At 48.7% G+C, this 20641-nt stretch overlaps 1 protein-coding gene across 8 annotated transcripts in view; it reads right to left on the bottom strand.

Annotated features, from left to right (window-relative positions):
- The window catches only part of CACNA1E (calcium voltage-gated channel subunit alpha1 E), a 213624-nt gene extending 205020 nt beyond the window's left edge, over positions 1-8604 (bottom strand). For 2 of the 8 annotated variants that reach the window (XM_038412802.2, XM_043491387.1), the window contains exon 1: positions 7615-8603. In XM_038412802.2, the coding sequence (XP_038268730.2) occupies positions 7615-7880 (266 nt within the window). In that variant the 5' untranslated portion in view covers positions 7881-8603. Of the gene's footprint in view, positions 1-7614 lie in introns of all 8 variants that reach the window. The other 6 variants (XM_038412797.2, XM_038412803.2, XM_038412805.2 and 3 more) reach the window with 5 other exon arrangements.
- Positions 8605-20641: the final 12037 nt, after the last annotated feature.

The following is a 20641-nucleotide window of genomic DNA, read 5'->3' as shown; positions in this document are numbered from 1 at the left end:
GCTCCTCTCTGGGCCCTAATCACCTTTAATAGGGCACTGCAGTACATAAGCCAGCATCATGGAATTGTGGCTGGGCATGAGAGACAAGGAACTGCAGTCAGGCATCCCCCCATAGCTGGTCCATGCTAGGTACTAACAGGGCTCTGCTGTGCACTGACAGGGCGCTGTAATAAGGAAGTTCCTACCGATGACCCTGGCTGGGCACTGACATAGAACAGCTGGGCATCAACAGGGCGCTGCATAAGGAAGCTTGCACAGCGGGTCCTCACTGGTCATTGTCACGGCATTGCTAGAGTCCTCATTGGGTCCAGACAGAGTAATGCAAGGAAGATCCTCAGGGATCTTCTTCACTGCTTTGTACACCTGTGCAAACTGACTGCATAATTGGGGCAAAGGGTGCAAATGACCTCACAGGATGCAAGGCAGTGGAGAATGTGGCCCCCGCTATCTGGGATCTCAATGGGTACTGTTGCAAAGTGGTTGTCATAAGACAACCTCTGCCACAGGAACTTTTGATGCAGATGACATCAGAGCAAGCACAGCAGAGAAGATGTAATGAAGGTGAAGGGAGAGAGAGAAATGTTGTCAGGAGGCCAGCAACAAGCCAGCTTAGCCCTGCACGTTTGGGCCATTGTGTGAACTCTTCCAGTTAAGCAGGATGATTATGATACAGCACACACACTGCCACTAAGTCATTACTCCCAGCACAGCAGCAAGTGGTTCCTGAGTCGAACAGGGTTAACTAGCACTTTCTGAGGTTTTAGACAACCACAATCAACACAACTGTCCTTGTCATAAATATAAAGAGAACGGTAAACACCTTTAAAATCCCTCCTGGCCAGAGGAAAAACCCTTTCACCCTTTCAGGGTTAAGAAACTACGATAACCTCGCTGGCACCTGACCAAAATGACCAATGAGGAGATAAGATACTTTCAAAAGCTGGGGGGAGGGAGAAACAAAGCCTTTCTCTCTGTCTGTGTGATGCTTTTGCCGGGGACAGAACAGGAATGGAGTCTTAGAACTTAGTATGTAATCTAGCTAAATATGCGTTAGATTCTGTTTTCTTTAAATGGCTGAGAAAATAAGCTGTGCTGAATGGAATGGATATTCCTGTTTTTGTGTCTTTTTGTAACTTAAGGTTTTGCCTAGAGGGATTCTCTATGTTTTGAATCTAATTACCCTGTAAGATATTTACCATCCTGATTTTACAGAGGTGATTCTTTTTACTTTTTCTTCTATCCAAATTCTTCTTTTAAGAACCTGATTGCTTTTTCATTGTTCTTAAGATCCAAGAGTTTGGGTCTGTGGTCACCTATGCAAATTGGTGAGGATTTTTATCAAACCTTCCCCAGGAAAGGGGGTGTAAGATTTGGGAGGATTTTGGGGGAAAAGACGTTTCCAAATGGACTCTTTCCTAATAATAATAATACCAGTTAGACATCTGGTGGTGGCAGCGAAAGTCCAAGGGCAAAAGGTAAAATAGTTTGTACCTTGGGGAAGTTTTAACCTAAGCTGGTAAAAGTAAGCTTAGGAAGTTTTCATGCAGGTCCCCACATCTGTTCCCTAGAATTCAGAGTGGGGAAGGAACCTTGACAGTCCTTCATCTGAACAATCTAATACGTCTCAATGAGGCTCCTTTCTGGCATTGTTGGTTTTCAGTGGGCAGTGCCAATGCTGCCAGCAAACAGGAATGCATCCTCAGTCTGTGTATCAGTGATGTGAGTTGAAAATTAAACCATGTGCATCTCCACAGAACAAAATTCACAGACTTATTCCAATTCCAGTCTAGTGGAGGGACAGCTAGGCTGCTATGTCCAAAACTTAGCTCTGGACTTTCTGTCCCTGGTTAGGAACGCAGTACTAATGGAAATACAACTGGGATGTATTTGAATTACAGCTATCTTGTAAATTACAACTATGTGGAAATTCACTGCCATTCTGTCCCAGACTGGCACAGGGTTCCTGTGGGGAGGGGTTTGAAGTAAGCAACTGCTGTATAGAGGGTTCTGGCCTTGATTAGCATAGGGATGTTGGAGAAGAGAGAGTCAGCTGCAAGTCTCATGGAAGGCCATTCTCCCGCTCAGTGTGGATGGATAAATATTAACCAGGGAATATATACAAGCATCAAGGGGACCCTACGTCCCCTGCTGTTTACTGAATTAACAGGGATACCAGGAGAGAAGCAGAAAGGGGACTGGAACCAGGGACCAGCAGATCACACACAAAGAGATTCTGTTTCTCTCTTGGGATAAGATACCTGCAGAAAAAGTGCCCATTATTTATTGCACAGGTGTCCAGACAAGCTGAGGGTGGGGGATGAGGCAGAAGAGAATAAATTCTCTTCTTATTCATACCCATCGGTTTGGTCCCTCTTTCAGAGTAGTATGGCAGAAGAAAGACGGCTATCAAAGCAGGAGATTTCTACAGCTGTCTTTCCTCTACCATAAGGGCCTCACTGAAGCCAATGGGACAACTCACATGCTTAAAGTTTAAGCACATACTCAACTGCTTTGCTGGATCTGGGCCAGAGTGCTTAGAACCTTGCAGAATCAAGCCCCTAGGTAGCAACACGGGGGTTAAAAAATAAAATACCAGGATATTTCTCCAGTGGACCCTCTGAGGTAGCTCTCATGCACCTTCAGATCAGCCCAACAGCTTTGCAGGTCAGCATTCACCAAGTAATCCTCGGAAAGCCTGCATGGCCAATGCATAATTCATGCACAGGAGTCAGTCCTTGGGAAAGGAGCCATAATCATAACACAGCTTTTGGTTGCTTTTCCCTCCCAGTTTTTTTTTTTCCCTTTTCTTTTTTTGGAGGTGGGAGTTGGTCGAGTTGTGGTCAAACCTGATTAACAGAAGATGAATTGAGCAGATATTGATAAGCTGCTTCCCATCTCACACTAACTGAATTGTAGTTCTCCAGGCAGCCAGGCAAATGAAATAAAAACAGGAGGTCTGGGCATTGACAGCTGCTCCCTTGACAGAACAAGTGCAGTCAAGGGAGCAGAAATGGGGCTTTGTTTTTAACAGATGTAATTCAATTTTCATTTGAATTTTTAAAATGACTTAAGAAAAACAAATCTAATGCTCCTCCAGCTAAAATACAACCAGCTCCTGCTCAGTATTTTGCACACTAACAGCAAAAAAGGGGCAATTCCACCTGAACTAATAAATCCAGTTTTCAGTTTTGTATGACTGAGAGGATTGGATCCCCCACAAGAAAAGAAAGCCCTTGTCTCATATTTCTCTTTCTTCCTCCTTATGTATCATCCCTGTTAACACTGAAAAGCAAAACTGAAGAGGCTGCTGGTTATAATTACACATTTACCAAGCAGATATACAGGCCTGAATCACCAGTTCCCGGTTATTTTTATCCCTATTACCTAGTCAACTGGATTTTGATAAAGAAGATACCTCTCCTTCCCCCACCTTCTTGATCCAAGTTGGTTTTCCTCTCTGTCATCCCCGTGATAACCAGCACCAATCACTGCTGAAAATAGCCAGCCTCCTACCTTGGGCAAGTCACCCTCTCATTTACTATGGTCAAGATCTAATACTCTCCTCCATCAACTAGTTTGATTGCAAGCTCAGAGGCGGTTCTGGGATTCAAACAGCAGGCTTTGCTGTAGACTGTGGAGACACTCACACAACTATTTGAAGTCAGTAGCACTGGTTAAAGGCACTATCCCTTTTAACTGATGGCACCAGTGTACAATTACAGGGAGAAAATAACAAGTATTTTACATTATCTGATAATAGTATGCAATTACCATGCCCCCTCATTATAAACTTAGCCTTGTCCTAAATTATTGCACTTTGAGCTCTCACTCCATTGAAGTGCAGTATAAGCTGTCCTGTTATTCCAGACATTTTGCCACAGCAAATGATGGTACCTCCATGCTGTCTAAAACAGAAGGATCACAGTATTATGCTGACAGATTGAAAAGATGAAATGTTCACAGCATTGGCGCTTTGCCTCTAACTGCATTTCAGTTTTCATTCTCAGTGCATATTCCACTCTGTCCAAGACACACATTCATTGTACAAGGTTACTGTCAAAAAACCCCGTCAACGTAAGAGATAGCAGAAGCTACCAGGTAATGTGCTGAAGAAAAGTGTGAATGCTTTCAGGTCGATGAGTTCCCTGGAAAGAGGAGACCTTCAGTTGTTCCATCTGTTCAATGGACAAGTGATCAGAAGGAGACCAGGATTCTAATATTTAAATTAGAACTGTGCCTACCATTTGCATGGGAATATAGCATTTACTTTGACAAATGGAACTAAAAGCTAAACTATTGTCATGCTTTGTAAATTCTTGGGAAGAATAATGTGAGTGTGTGGGGAGGTTAAGTATAGTGGGAAAGCACTATGAATGTAAGCTGTATGGGGCAGAGACTGTTTTTATATTATGTATGTGTACAGCACCTAGTACAAGGGGACCCACTTGGGGATTCCAGCCATCAGCAGCATATAAATAAATGATGATAAAGCAAATTAATTAGCCCCTCCCTCCATCTCACAAAACAAAGCTTATGAATAATTTGGCATATTTTGGAAAATGAGGCTTATTCATCTAAGAAATGGCATGCGGTGACCCAAAGAAATTTGCAGAGATGCTCCTGGACTCTAGATAGCTCTTGATGCTTATGATCAGACACCTCAACCCAGACTATAGAGATGAGTAATACATTATATGGATAGTTAGGAGAATGAGATATGAGAATGAACCTGTCATAAAGCATCTGAAGTATTTAATAGACTTAAGCAGCTCCTTCAATAACAAAAAGCCCTTTCATTTGCCTTAACTACCTTGTGTGCACTGCCAATGGCCTAACATCTTTCATCATGTCACTCAGGGGGATTGGCCCCACTTCAGCAAAGCACTTGAGCATGTGCTTAAGAGTTTTGCTGAATTGGGGCCTCAGTGTTAACAGGACTATTTTCTTGGCATATTTTTGTTCAATCAATCCCTCTAGCCTCCTTTTATATTCTAGCCTTTCTAAAAACAGCTCTTTGCAGTGGACGAAGGGAATTTTCATTTGGTACCAGGGCAAGTTCCTTTACATCCAAGCAAGGAGTCATCAGCTCCCTCAAGCAAGCCAGGTAGTGTGTCCAGGGAGAAAAGTAATGGCCGAAACTATGAATATTTGTCACTGCAAGTGCAAAATATAGGGCAGAGTTAAAAAGTGAACATGGCCGGCTCTAAGCTTGTCAGCTTGGCTCCCTTCTGCACCGAGAAGGCTATCAAGAGAGCAGTGTGAAAGCAACCCATCTACCACATCCTACTGCAAAATTTCCAGGGTGCCCTGCATCCCACCCAACCCTACACAAAAATCTTCCTTCTACAATACATTGGACAGCAAGCGATGCAGGGTGAGCCCAGGGGTTCCATTGTGCTGCCAACACTGTACAGAGGGCGTCCTTCCTGGCCCACGGCTGACCACGGAAAAGAGGGAGCTGTCCTGGCTGAAGCATCAGCAGGAGCTGTAACCGTGCCCTGGCCAGAATCTCCCGGCGAGCGCCATGCAGTGCCGGTTGGAACGCCGCGCGGCGGGGCGCTGTCTATGGTGCTGAACGCGCGCGTTGGAGAAGGGCTGATGAGCAGGGTGGAGTCTGGGCTGCTGTCTAAGGGGGGGGGGAGGTCTCTGCGGCGGTACCAGGAGCTCCCTGCGGGTACACACGGAAGGAGAGGAGAGCTCTCTGAGCCAGTACCCGGCTCTGGACACAAGGGAGGGGCTCTTGGGGTAACCCCAGGCAGAGTTCTCGGCAGTGTTGGATACCACAGAGCTGTCAGAGAGGCTGTAAGGGGGGGAGGGGGGTCCTTCAGAACAGGGGCCGCCAGCAGCTGGGGAGCTTTGCACGGGGCTGAGCATTGGGGGCATGGGGAGCACCCTCAGAACAGCAGCTGGGTGTGGGGGGGAGCCAGGGAAGGGGATGGCTGAGGAGGGGGAACAGCAATATCTACCTGGTTGGGGAGAAGCTGGACAGCAGTGCACAAGCTTCTTGAGGCCCTGAACCCACCCAAGGGATTTGCACTCCCCTGCCCATGGGCGCCAGGTTTGTATAATTTTTGCTGGTGCCCAGAATGGGTCCACGCAGAGCCAGGAGTGACTGGCCCTGCCCCCGCACTTTGGGGGGCCCCACGCTTCAGGGGGATGCAGGGTCTAGGGCAGCCTGAGGAGTCAGTGCAGGGCCAGGCGCCAGCAGCAGCAAGCGACCCGGCCCCAGCCCACCCCACTCCACTGGCTCCTGGCATCGCTCAGGGGAGGGGGTGGAAGCCGGAAAGAGATAGGGCAGGGGCTTGGGGGAAGGGGTGGAATGGGGGAAGAGGCAGGGCGGGAGCTTGGGGGAAGGGGTGGAGTGGGGGCGGGGCAGAGCAGGGTAGGTCAGCACCAGGCCCCCCACTACGGCCGGTGCCAGGCCCCCTGCTTACCCCCAGCTGCCCTGGATCCCAGGTACCCTGAAGCTTGGGGCTCCTCAAAGCTTGCCTCGCCTGTCTTATGGATGGGATGGCTCTGATTAAATATAAGCTCAAGCATTGGTGGAGCAGGGCCCATGTTCCTGAATATTGGTGGAGCAGGGGCACCACCGACCCATATAACTCACCACCTAAGATTAGGCAGCCGACCTCAGCTCTGGTACTCAAGCCTAATAGAGGCGGGGGGAGTGGAGGAGGCCTCCTCCAGAAATTTTCAGCATCTCACTCTGCCACAAGTGGCAGAGACCTAGTTTCTTGCGCACCCTGGGCCGTTGGGTACCAAAACAGTGTAGCCATCCCTTAGCAGTTCCAGCACAGCACTGAAAAAGGCAGAGTTTTCCTGTGTATCTCAGTGGGGGCCTGGGGAGGGCATGGGAGCACCTGGGAGAGAGGATAAAATGAAGGATTTATTAGAAGGCAACATACGAGGAAGCAGAGTCCTGCAGAATCAAGGACGGGTCTGTTCCCATTAAGAGGAACACAGAATCCACTTTCCACAATGCCTCCTCTATTCCAGCAAGTAACAAAGAGCAAAAGGATTTCAAGACCTTTGAGACTTGCGGAGAAGGAGGGAAGAGTCATCAGTGAGCTAAGGGGGACCCCTGTTAAGTTTCTCTGCGTGTCTACAGAGTTGGAGGAGAAGCTGAGGAGCTGAGCTGTGAGTTGGTTGTAGGTCCGAACTCGGACGGACACACACACCCGCACCCAAGCTTCCTCGCCAGACATGACCCCATGGGTGATCCAAAACTGAGTCTCTGGAGTCAGTTGCAGGAACCAATAGCCCAGAGTTCTTAAGTCAACTAACTGGAGCCTTTATTCCCGACGAGACAACACACTCAGCTTCCGCTCTCCCTGCCAAGCCCAGGAAAGGGGAGAAAGAGACAGCCTGGAAACCGAAATTAATGCAAGCCTCGCTGGGGACAGGGGGTGGAGAGGAGCGCACCCGATTACCCCAGGCACTCTGCCTCCATGTGCCAAAGATTCTGGACTGAAAGCAGAAGGCAGGCGCTTACCTTAGACACACTGCTGCGTGCCTGCCAGCTAATGCAACACACGTGCTGTGGAATTGCACCGATGCAAATCCGGGCACGAGAAGGAAGGGGTTTCCCCAGGGCAATGAGGGGGGAAAGGATATGGCCAGTCGATGAGCTTCTTGGCGTATTTCCTGACCATGTTATCTTCCCCAAAGAGGAAGAGGGATCTGTTGACTGTGAAGCAGTTCTGTCGGACTGGGATGGGGTTGTACAGAGCCATAGTCCTGGCCCTCTGCGCTTTGGTTTGCTTGAAGGCTCCCGGGGTCGCTCCGGAAGGCGCGGGGGGTCCCTGGCGGATCCTGTTCTGTTCAGAGCCCGCATCTCCGGGTCCCAGGCGGCCAGCCACCGCCTCCCCAAAGCGAGCCATCCTGGAAGAAAACAGAGAGGCGATCCAATCAAGGCACCCACCAACTACCAAGCAGCAGAGCCGGCGGAGGGGGAAGGGGGGGGAAGCGGTCCCAGTCGGCAAGCCCCCGCTCTGAGCTGCTCAGTCTAATGGCCAGCGCTCTGGGTCTCCTCCATTCCTCTGCCTTTCAACACCAACCCCGAGGCATGCTTTCGATCTGGCCGCCCGCGGGACAGCGCTCTTCTCCCGACCGCCCCGCCGCCTGGGCAGGCTGCAGGCACACGGCTGTCCCGGAGGGTAACAGCTTGCGGAGCTGGGGGGGAAGCGGCGGAGAAGCTGAGTCCCTTGGCGCAGCCCCTAGGCAGCATCCGCGCGCTCCACCCCGGAGCCGGGGTTTAAACCAGGCGCAGCATCGTCTCGGGTCTTTGTTGCAAACCAAAAGGCCAGGTCGGATCCCCGGCTGCCGCCTTTAACCCCGCGCAGGAGCCGCCCCGGAGTCCCCTCCGCTCCGGCCGCTCAGAGCCTCCGCGCCTCCGCGCCTTGCCATGGGGCCATGCAGCCGGGCGGCGCGAGCAACAGGGCGCGGGGAGCCCAGGTGGCAGCCCGGCCCCGCTAGAGCCGAGCGCTGAACCTCCCCGCCCGGGGCTCCATCCTCCGCCTCAGCCCCCCGGCCGCGCTCTGGCGCGCGTGGAGCAAGGCGCAGCCCCCAGCCCCGCCCCGGCGCAGGGCGGGGGGACGCGGCGCCCGGGGCCGCCGAGGAAGCTGCGGCGGCTCCGCAGCCCCGCGTTCGTTAGCGCTCAGGGAGCCAATGGCAAAAGTGCACCCGGCGCCTTTCTTTGGGCGGGCGGGCGAGCGACGGAGCCGCGGGCGGGGGGCGCTCTGGAGGCAACAAAGAAGCGAAGCGGAGTCCGCTCCCGGGAGCTGCTGCCCGGCTGGCTCGCGCTACTCTCCCGTCTCCCCGAAGGGCCACGTGGGGAAACCCCTCCCTGGCCAGGCAGCCCCCAGGCGCTGAGTCCGGGCAGGGATTTAAAGCACCCCCGCCGCCCTTGGAGCCACAGCCCCTCCGCCCGCTCCGGGGAACCTGCCGGCTGCCCAGCAAAGCGGCCCCGGAGCCAGCAGCACGCGCCCCTCCTCTGCCCGGCCCGGGCCTGCCGGGCACCAACTCACCCGCCGCGCCGGAGCGGGCCCGGGCGGGTTCGGCTGCCGCTGGCGGAGGCTCTGCGCGCTAAGCCTTGCGCGCACCCAGCGCCGGCGCGAGCCGAAGGCCGGTGCCCTCTGTCCCTGGCTGCTCCGGCCCCCGCTCCACGGGATCCCATTGCCACCCTTCACGTCCGCCAGCCGGCGCCAGATGTGCCAACTCTGCCTCTAGCACCCTCCCAGCAACGAGGGGGTCACTGGGGCCAGCACCTGCTCACTGACCTCCAGGGCTTCAGTTAGTGGGTGTCAAGGAGGGCGAGCAGACCTCCCCAGATTATAGACTTTGTCTTATATACATAACTATCTCCCCCCCCCCCAAAAGAAGTGTTCCGATTTTTCACACTCACTATCCCATCACCTCCTGCCCAGCTTTGGAAACCTTAGCCTCCTTTCCAGCGGCGCTGAGCCCCCAGGACTCCAGCTGGCCCCAAAAGCTATCACCAGTGTACAGCATCTCTGAAAAACCAGGCCCAGGTGTCTGCAGTTGGTCACCCAAAAGCAGAGGCCCACCCAAGTCAGGGCCGCTCCTGAAAACGTTGTTTTAATGCTCTCTATCATTGGCCCCCAATCCACCAGAAGCCCCACTGAGCCCACTTCCAGATGTGGTCTTTAATGCTTAAATTCTAGATTCATTAAGGCTGGAGCTGTTTCCAGGGTATGGTTGGACAGTGCTGGTTACAGTGGGCCCCAAAGTGCCACTGTCATAAATAATAAACCACAACACCGGAGTTTTCTTTTTAAGCAGAATGATCACCCCTGCTAGAAAGCAAGCTCAGTTTGGTAGGGGGTGCAGAGAAGAACCTTAGAGCACAGGCCTGCTTCAGAAGGCAGAGTGAAACTGGGGTTTTAAAAAAAAGGGGGTGGATGGGTGGGTTGGGTTTAATTCAATCCCAAACAGCTGTTAGGAGTCTGTTAACATTTAGATTTCCTGTCCGCTCTGTCTCCAATCACCTTTGCTCTGCAGAGCACTGATCTCACTAGGGAATTGAATTATAACTGGTGGTTTCAGTACGGTCTTACCGGATCCCTTAGAGCTATCCCATTGACATTGTCTTCCAACTCCCCAAGAGAGCAGAGCGCATGGCCCACCCTGAGAAGTTAACGGGTTCCCAGAGCCACCAGAGCAATTCCCAGCACAGAAGCAATCCAATGGATTTCATTCCCTCTCCCTTCCTTCAAGCTAACAGTTTGAACTGTTTGCAAAAGTCTCATCTTTTACTCAAACCAGGGAGTGAGCTTTTTCAGTAAGTGGGGGGTGGGGTGAGCAGTGTGTGGTGAATATTCACAGCCCGCATGGTGCTGGTAAGTTTTATATAATCACATGGCACTGACACTGATTCTGGTCACTGATGGGACGGCATATGTGTAGCTAACCCGTGTGCACATGTAAAATCAACAACCAGCCATACAATCTGACATGTCCTTTGGGCCAATATTCAAAAGTCCCTGTGTACAGCCATCTAGGAATGCGTATTCATGCTAGCCAGCTCCAGCGAGCATGAGGGGACTGCCAACGTGCCATGTGGGACTCATCGTTTCCTTCTGCATGGGAATGACTGGCCCAGCTCCTGGGCTGTGCATTGTACCCATTACACTGGACTGGTGGCAGAAGGCAGCCCAATAGGAGCCGTAGCTGGTAATGGATGAATCATCCCACAGGCAGGTGGCACAGAGCTGGCATGGCTTCCCTCTGCTCAGACAATCCTCAGCTGCTGGACTGGTTACTTGGGAAATCTCAGAGCTTGGCAAAGCTCAGAGAAAAACAGGCTGGAGGAGGGCAAAGATGGATTTAAACCCACCTTTTGTTCCCTCTCCCTCCCCCGTGTTGTGCTGTGTACTCCTTAGCCACAATTTTCCACTTTTCCCTCTGCTCTAGCACAAAGACACAACCAGAGGCTTCCCCTTAATACATCTGCAAGGCTGGGAACTCCTGTCCTGCATCCCCACCACTCTCCCTCACAGTTCTCCCACACAGGGAAACCGTTTCCCCACACAGGGAAGATGCAAAAAACCCACTCCTTCAAGAGCACCCTCTGGCTTGAAGTGGTTTCCATCATATACAGGGTTTACAGTTTGGTTCAATGGCTCTCAGCACCCCCACTGTACAAATTGTTCCAACACCCCTAAGTTTAGAGGTTCTAAATAGGGAAAAAAGACAAATATTTGGGCTTAGGGAGCGCAGCACACTCCTGCCATAACTGCTGAAGTCAGAGGCACCGCACCCTGGGTTTGGCCTGCTGTTTTAGAGGCGTGGCTGCACTGCAAACTAGATTCAGTGCAACCTGGAGTGGTTCCTAGGCATTGCCAACATGCTGCTAGCTCGGGGAAAGGGTGGAAGCAGAACTGACTGATGACTAAATACAGTACAATTGATTCACTTCAGGCAAGATGCTGCCCTAACTGAATTAATTATGACTTGTGGATTCTTCCCTTCCCCTCCACCCAGCACCGCATCAGGAATGAGGTTGCTGTTCCTACCTTTCAACTATGTTAATTCAGCCTGTAGTATGGCAAACTGCCAAATAACGATCTCCAGCCCAGTCGAGCTCCCTGCCCTCCTGCTTACGCTGCAAGGTGCTCCCAGGGTTTTCTCATTCATGTCAAGTTAGCAAAGATCTTCTGGATTTCGGTATGAGCATTCTCGCTGGGCCAAATGCTAACCAGGTATAGCTAACTTCACAAGTAACTATGCAAAATGATTTCCTCATCCTCCTGCTCCCTCTGTGTCTCACACACCCAAGGTGGCTGAAGGCAATACAACAATAGGCTCTTTCCCTTCCAACAAGAGCCAAGGACAACTAGAGGCTCCTTTCTCCCATCAGAGCAAAGAAGGAACTCCTGATTGCTCCCCTCCAGCCCAATGAAACAGTCCAGTAGTCATTTTCCCCCTTCCCATCCTCTCCTCCTTCCAGGGTGCACCAGGGAATCTGTAAGATGGGAATTCCTTCATGGGATGGGGTGCTTCTGAAGCAACCTCCTATGCCAGTGGGACCAAGATGTCTCACTACATCTCCCTACACGGCACAAGATGACAGTGCGAAGGGCCACTCACTTGTCCCAGTGTGGAACAAAGGGAATGCCAGTGTTGAGAGAGAGAGAGATTCTCATCCAGGGAAAACAGAGGATGCTTGAAACAAAATTGCCCCAGCCAGGCGAGGAGCTGCAGAATTTATTCCCCAGGAGGATCATTACTATTCTGTTTAATGACTCCCACTCTGGCATACGGCTCTGCTAGTGTTTTGTTGGTCAGTGGGAAAGGTGACGAACATACAGATGTTTAAGCAGTACAAAGGCCCAACAGATTTAGAGCTGGCTAAATATATTGTGAATGAAAAATATCAGGATAAAGTGTTACCAACAGACAGGGGCTTGGGGAGTGCTTTGAGAGTAGCAGGATTGGGAGTGTTGTGATAATCGGGCCTAGACATTTACTTGAATTATGAGCTTACCCACAAGAAGTGAGTGAAAGTTCATAAAATGTCACAGTAACTTGTAACAAATGTTGATGGGACAAGGTATGAAAGGGGGGTGGACAGACTGAATTAGTCCAGACAAAAAGAGCCCCCTGATAGAACTCGAGGACTGTGTTAAGATCATGCCTGGTAAACAGGAAAAGTGTGGAACCAGAAATCAGTGAATCTAAATTGGTGTGTCAGAAATACTTTGTGAACAAAACAATGAGGGAATCGGCTATTCCACCACCACTCCCTTTTTGGGATCCTTACAAAAGAGACCTTTAGGACAAAAATTGGCTATTGGAGCAAGCTTCATCATCATGGCTACAACTCACACCGTCTCCTGGGACCACAGACCTTCTGTGTCCTAATCCTAAGAAATCTTGACCAGACCAGACAAGAGTGAAGGACCCAGATGATATCACCAGCTCTGCTGGCTCTAGCTGAATCCCTAGGATGAAACTTTAGAAGAAGCAGCAGTAACAGCTCCAGCCCATCTCAGCTAACTTCTCTTTTCCTCACAAGAAAGGTGATTGCCACCTTTGCTACCTTCTAAGACAGTGGTTTTCAAACTTTTTTTCTGAGCTCCCAGTTGAAGAAAATTGTTGATGCCCGCAACCTAACAGAGCTGAGGATGATGGGTTTGGGGTGTGGGAGGGGCTCAGAGCTGGGGCAGAGGGTTGGGGTGCAGGGCTGGGGCTGGGAATGAGGGGTTCAGGGTGTGGGAGGGGGCTCTGGGCTGTGGCACAGGGTTGGGGTGCAGGAGGGAGTCAGGGATCTGGGCTGTGGTGCAGGCTCTGGGGTGGGGCCAGGGATGAGAAGTTTGGGGTGCAGGAGGGGCTCCAGGTTTGGGGGGGCTCAGGGGTAGGGCAGGGTGTTTGGGTGCAGGAGGGGGTCTGGGCTCTGGCCTGGGGTGCAGGTTCTGGGATGGGGCCAGGAATGGGGGTTTGGGATGCAGGACAGGGTGCTGGGTTTGAGGGGGCTCAGGGCTGGGGCAGGGGTTTGGGGTATGGGAGGGGGTCAAGGCTCTGGGCTGGGGTGCAGGTTCTGGGGTGGGGCTGGGGATGAAGGGTTTGGGGTGCAGGAAGGGGTTCCAGGTTGGGGGGGGGGGGCTCAGGGCTGAGGCAGGGAATTAGGGCACGAGGTTGGGGCACGGACGTACCTCCGGCGGCTCCCGGTCAGCAGCGCAGCCGGGGTGCAGAGGCAGGCTTCCCGCCTGCCCTGGAACCACGGACCACGCTGTGCCCCGGAAGCAGCCAGCAGCAGGTGCAGCTCCTAGGCAGAGGTGCGTAAGCGGCTTTGTGCAACTCTCACCGGCAGGCACCACCCTCCCGCAGAAACCAGCCAATGGGAGTGCGGAGCCGGTGCTCGGGGTGGGGACAGCATGCAGGGACCCATGGCCCTCCTGCCTAGAAGACAGACCCGCTGCTGGCTGCTTCCGGGGCGCAGTGTGGTTTTGGAAAATGTAGGCACTAGCCTGCCTTAGCTGGACAGCACTGCCGACGGGACTTTTAACATCCCGGCTGGCGGTGCTGACCAGAGCAAGGCAACCCAGTGCGTTACATGCCATGATCCAGTACGGGGTCACGACCCATGGTTTGAAAAACACTGCTCTAAGAAAAAAGAACAGGAGTACTTGTGGCACCTTAGAGACTAACAAATTTATTAGAGCATAAGCTTTCGTAGGCTATAGCCCACTTCATCGGATGCATAGAACAGAACATATAGTAAGATGATATATATATACACATACAGAGAAGGTGTAAGTTGCCATACAAACTGTAAGAGAGTAATTAATTAAGATGAGCTATTATCAGCAGGAGAAAAAAACTTTTGTAGTGATCATCAAGATGGCCCATTTCGACAGTTGACAAGAAGGTGTGAGGCTACTTAACATGGGGAAATAGATTCAATATGTGTAATGACCCAGCCACTCCCAGTCTCTATTCAAACCCAACTTAATGGTATCTAGTTTGCATATTAATTCAAGCTCAGCAGTTTCTCGTTGGAGTCTATTTTTGAAGCTTTTCTGTTGCAAAATTGCCACCCTTAAATCTTTTACTGAGTGGCCAGAGAAGTTAGAGATGCTCTAAGAGATGGCCAAATAAGAAGGATTTCCTACTAAAAACTCTCTCCAGCTCAAGGGAAAGGGAACAAGGGATGCTGTTCAAATGAAAGCCTTACTTAATGCTTCACATTTCAAATGCTTTAATTGTTTTTCTTTCTTTTCTTTACATTTAATAAAAGATGAAAAGGATTTTTAATGGTGTGTTTGCCATGATACTAAGCAGGCTGAAGTCACTGTATACCAAATCCTAACACACTGTTTAATGCTGGACAGTGACTGGGTTGTAACAACATCTTTGGCCCATTTATTCCATCCAAATTAATACAATGGGGGGAATCTATCTTGACAGAGCACTGACTAGTTCCTAAATAGACACTGACCAATCCAAGAGTCTGGCAGGGAGCAACACACTACCAGAATAGGAGTTTTCTTATAGCCTGACTTTGAAAGAGAATATTTTAGCATAGGGCCTTATTTTAAAAAATGCCATTGTATTACATATGGTCTGATCCTGCACTTGCCATCAACTTCACAAGGAGCAAGATCGAACCAGAATGGTAGGGCAGCTTGCAGTAGTGCTATAGCTTTGTTTGGAACAATAACTGTAGAATTCTGAAGTATTGTTATAAGAGAAACTGCATTTGGCTTGCATATTTCCCGAAAACTTCTCTCTGCTACCACAGCGCCATCTTCTGGCTGTTTGTTACATCTCGAACTGAATGAGAACCAACAGATAGATCCACATACCTACCTCTCCAAAAAGAGTGACGTTACGATTAACGGGACATTTTACAGGCAGGCATTTCACTTATTGGGACTTCATAATCATACTAAGAATGACTTTTTCCTTTTTGAAGAATTTGGAATGTGACTCAAAGGCTGTTATCCTCCCAGAAACAAAACCCATTATCAAATGCAATTACTCTAAGACGATACAAAACACAGCAAAAAGGGCAACTATTGCCTACAATATATTTTACATTTTCCTTCTGTCCAGCAGATTCAATTTCACACTAATCCACAGAGGTAACAAATGCTCCATGAGGTGCTACCCAATTCCGCTAATTGTGATTAAAATATTTTTGCGCTTACTCTGCAATGCAAAAATAATGTTACCTCCACATCGGCCCATTTTACCATAGATAAAAACATACAAACACAGAGGCTGAGTGTATGGCAAGCACAAAGAATCAGTTCACATCTGTAAACGTTTTATTCGCGCTTATAAAGACTGAACTTCACAATGAGCCACGAGGGGATTCCACAGCAAACTGAGCCGAACCAAAGCCCATGGAAGTCATTAGGAGTTTTTCCATTAACACTAAAGTATCTTGGATCATATTCATTGTAAAATGAAGAATAGCTTTGTGATAAGGTATTGGATAGGGACTATGAAGATCTGGGCTCAATTACTGTCTCCTCCTCCAATGTCAAGCTAAGCACTTTCTCAGGGGCCAGCTCAAGACTGTGGAATGAACTCCCCCAGAAACTAAGGACCATCACAAACCTGACCAACCTTCCACTCTAAGTGCACGGCACATTTCTTTGCCCTTGCCTTCTCTAACAAACATGTAGAATTGATTGTACAACTCCATTACACATGCTTCTCCCCATGGGGAGAGGATGATAGAAACACATGACAGATGTTAGGCATGATGCTTAATGCACTACAGGAAGGTATTCAGATAAGTCGGTAATTAGTGTGTTATAAGAACCTACAGAGAACAGAACAGAACTATCTGGCCTTGTCAGGGGTGTAGAAAACCCACACACCCCTGGTGCCATGGCTATGCTGACAAAACTCTGGGTGTAGATGCAGCTATGTCACTGGACAAATGCTTCCCTCAGTGTAGCTAGAGCTTTTTCGGAAGGTGGTGTTCCTACACCAGCAGGAAAATTCCCTCGCTCAGTGTAGGCTGCATCTACAGTAGGGAGCTATACCAACATAGGTTCCGTAGTGTAGACAAACCTTAATCTCTCTGTTTCTCAGTTCCACTTCTGTAAAATGAAAGTAATAATACCCCCTCCCTTCCACTCTTTTTCTGTTTCATCTAGTTAGATTTTTGGGGGCATGGATTGTCCCTTACATATTATTGTAAAAAGCCTAGCACAATGGGATGCAAATCTTGATACTGCCTACTAATCATAATGGTCAGAATGGTCAGAATCTTAATACATATTTATGACTAAGTCCATTTCAGAACCAGTAAAAAGAAGGGGACACACACCGACAGTGAAGCAGTAACACAAAATGTTGGTGATGTTTTAGATTTGACCCTCTTTTCAGTTTTGATGTTTTTAAAGTGTAAAATGAAGGCTACATCATGACTCCCATCAGCCAGTTGTGTTCTTCAGGGACAGTGCAGCTGCTAAAAAGCCAAGGATGAAAACTATCAGATCAAAGTGACTCGTGTTTTTGGATGGTGGAGGACTCTGCTTTCCTCATTTGTGATGTTGCCAGAATGTTTGATGAGTTATACTCTTTTATAAAAAGTTGACTTTTAGCATCACTTTCTTTAAAAATGATGTTTCAATTATAGGAAAAAATTCCCAATGTCAGATTAGAGTCATATGAGGTACTGGTGCTGGATTTTAAAAGGGACTAGATAATTTTGTCACCAAGAATAAAATTTGTAGCAATACAGGCAATCAGACCTCCTGCTTCATGGCATAAATTGATTACTGGAAGGGATCAGGAAGGAATGTGGCCAGGTGCTGAAGCTTGCACATAGACAATTACCTACTCCTGGCTTTCCCTCCTTCAAGATCTGGACAGGTTGTTTTAAAATAAAATGTGATTGGCTGTTTATACCAATAGATGGAAAATAGTTAAATAAAGAGCTGTGATTATACCTATGACCAAATGCACCCCTGTATTCACACCATACACACTATTATGATAATCTTTGTACACAATATGCCTTGTGAGGTGTCATTTGAAAATGAATAACTTGCTGGTCAATATCATCATGGTGAAATGTATATTGCTACACAGTGTGTAAAGTTATGAAATCTCCCCAGTATGATGTTGAAGGCACATGTTCAAAACTCAGATAGTCCCGACTAGGTAAAACTGATTAAGCAGGTCTGTAACAAAGGAATGTGTGTTTACCTCAATTGTAAATGGAGTCCTCAGACAGTCAGAGGAAGAAGGAAGAAAATAAGGAGCAAAAACATCCCAAGTGATCTCTCCCTGTCCATCTCTCTCTTTTCCATCCAAGACAACAAAAGAAACAGCCTATGGACTTTGGGTGCAGATCCTGACCTGAAACTTGGTCAGCAATGATACTGGGAACCTGTGGTAAGAACTTCACCTTAAACCAAGTCTAGTCTGTTACATTTAGTACTAGGAAGCGTTTTATCTTTATTTTCTTGTAACCATTTCTGGCTTTAATGCCTTAATACTTGCACTCATTTGAAAACTCTCTCTTTGTAGTTAAATAAACTGTTTTTGTTCTTTAATCAACATTAATTCAGTGTTGTGAACTGTGTGGGTCACTTCGTTTAAGGTGGCAAGTTGTTGTGTATCATTCCCTTACAGGGCAACAGACCTTTATTATCTGAACTGTCCAGGAGAGGGCTGGACAGTGCAGTACACAATACATGTTTGGAGGGGGTGGGGGAAATCCAGGACTCGGAGTGTGATGCAGTCACCATGAGTGGAAACTAAGGCTGGTGGAAGCCAGAGTGTGACTGAAGAGTGGCTGGCAGGCTGCAGCTACACACTGACCTTCAGGGTGTGACTTGCATGCTGGCAAGCTGTTTGTGAGCAGCCCATGTGAGAACTACAGCAGCAAGGCATTGTGAGGTTCCCTAGGTTCCAGGACAGGGTGACACTGCCCCTCACTGGTCTGGATTGCACCCCGAAATGTCATAATATCCTTGCCAACTGTACTCTATGGAAAGTATCACTAGCCCTGCCCTAAATTTAAAGTTACACTGCAGAAAGCCTTTGGGCCAATTCTCTCCTGGTGTATATAGGACACATGATGCAGCTCCAGTCACTTTGATTGCTATGTTGATAGCAGATTGCCATCTGCTGATCTAATCTACATGATCTGTCTAATTTACAGTGTAACATGAACATAAACAAGCAGATAAAGACAACAAGGAGGGAACTGAGTATAAAATAGCCAATACATATTGAAGGTCTGTACCTCCTCAGGCCTAGCAGGACCTTCTTCTGCAGGCCTGTGTTTCAGCAAGGATCTCATCAGGTTAACGGTGTATGTGTGTGTATATATATAATAAAGGTTCTTCAAACAACTGGGTCCAGAACACATTTTACAGCGACACCCAGCGTGTATAAAATGCTAACAGATCAGGCTGGTAGCCGTTTTACAGCCATGTGGGCCAGGTGCAAATGACCTTGCAAGGCAGTGGAGAACCAGGCTTCTTGAGGAAGATTTTCAAAGGCACAGATGGGAATTAGGCACCTCCCACTGAAAGTCAATAGGAGTTGTGTGCCTAGTTGCTATCTGTCTCTGAAAATCCACCCCTTGTGGATCCACTCCTTGTCTGCACAGAGCAGGTATGGTCTCAGCACCAATGAACACCACAAAGCCACCCTTCAGTGTTACCGTGGTGGGGTACTTATCACACGCAAAAAGCCATTACAAGATCCTCCCCCGCCCCAATCAGTAGGGACAATACCATTCATTTTAAAAACTCCAAAGTCAGAAGTTGGATTCCCAGGGTGTCTCCAGTTAAAAGCAGCAGAGTGTGTGAATTACAGTATGCTTTATACCACTGTAGAGCAAATAAAACATTTCACTTAATATGGTTTGAAACACACCTCGCCCTCCCCCGTTCTTGACTCTGGCCTCAATGCCTGACATGGCTGTTCCGGGGGGCTTTTGGAGATTGTGACGGTTAGTTAAATTTGGATGCATAATGTATAGCTTTGTATTAAATGTACAGGCCTCTCTGATCTCTTACCAATATAATTTCTCTTTGAATATATGTATGCTTTTGACCTTGGGAAGTCAGTTTCCTGGATTTGCCTAGGTGACATATCCAGGCACTTATCCAAGTGTATGCTGTTTAGAAGTCATTAGAACCAACAAAGGAAAGTCTAATAATTATGTAGGCAGTTCCTGGGGGTGTGATGGGCGTAGGAAGTAACATGAGTCAGGCCAAACTGTTATTGAAAGAGGAATGTGTTTTAATGAGCAGACAGCAAAAAGGAAATACCCACCTTGACCTGGACTATGGGATGAGGTAATCCCCTAAATACTAACTGAGATTTAAACACATTAACTGCCAGAGCCTTGGGGCTATAATGGTAGGATCTTTAGCTACAGTGAGTCGTGCACCTTTCTTGGACGAGAGTTGAGAGTAAACAGATAACTCTGTAGCCAGGGGGGAACACAAAGGGTCAAATTCTTTGCCGGTGTAGCAATCCTAGGCACTTCTAGGAGTCCCTTCCAGGGATCTCAGAATACTTTGCAAAGAGTGAGTAACGTTTTACTCACCATAGGAGCTAAGAAGTCTTATAACCTTTGTACAGGTGAGAAAACTGGGGAACAGAGAGGTTATGTGCCTTGTCCAAAGGCTGTGCAGTTAACCAATGCCAGTGCTGGGAACAGAATTCATGAGTCTCTCTTTCCTCTGGCCACGCATGCACACACCTCACCGTGCCCGGTTCCTCGTGACACTCACCTTCATGAGAAAAAAATGCTATGACAAGGATGCCTCCACAAGTCAAATTAAAGGTCAGAACGGGAGTCAGTCACTATAAAACCTACCACTTTCCTCCTCCTCGCTGTTCTTCAACACTAAAAATGCTGTAGGGTCAGGAGTGTTTGGAAGATGTAAAAGTCACAGGCTCCAAATACTGCTGAACCTGTGACAACTTGCAAGTTATGCCAATGAGACAGAGAGGGCCTCATTCTCATTTACACTAAGGCCCCTTCAGACTGCTCTGGCACTGTGATGGTGCTGTAAAGTGGGTGTGAATTATATTTTTAAACCTACTTTAGGGGCCCTTAAAGCAGTGTAAAGGGGCACTAGAGTAATTGAGAATTAAGCCCATAAGCACGTTGCCCACCTCTCCAAGTTTT

This window comes from Dermochelys coriacea, chromosome 8 (assembly GCF_009764565.3).
Source record: "Dermochelys coriacea isolate rDerCor1 chromosome 8, rDerCor1.pri.v4, whole genome shotgun sequence".
In the NCBI taxonomy this organism is placed as follows: domain Eukaryota; kingdom Metazoa; phylum Chordata; order Testudines; family Dermochelyidae; genus Dermochelys; species Dermochelys coriacea.
Note: the sequence above shows the minus strand (reverse complement) of the source record. Positions and strands in the feature narration are given on the sequence as shown.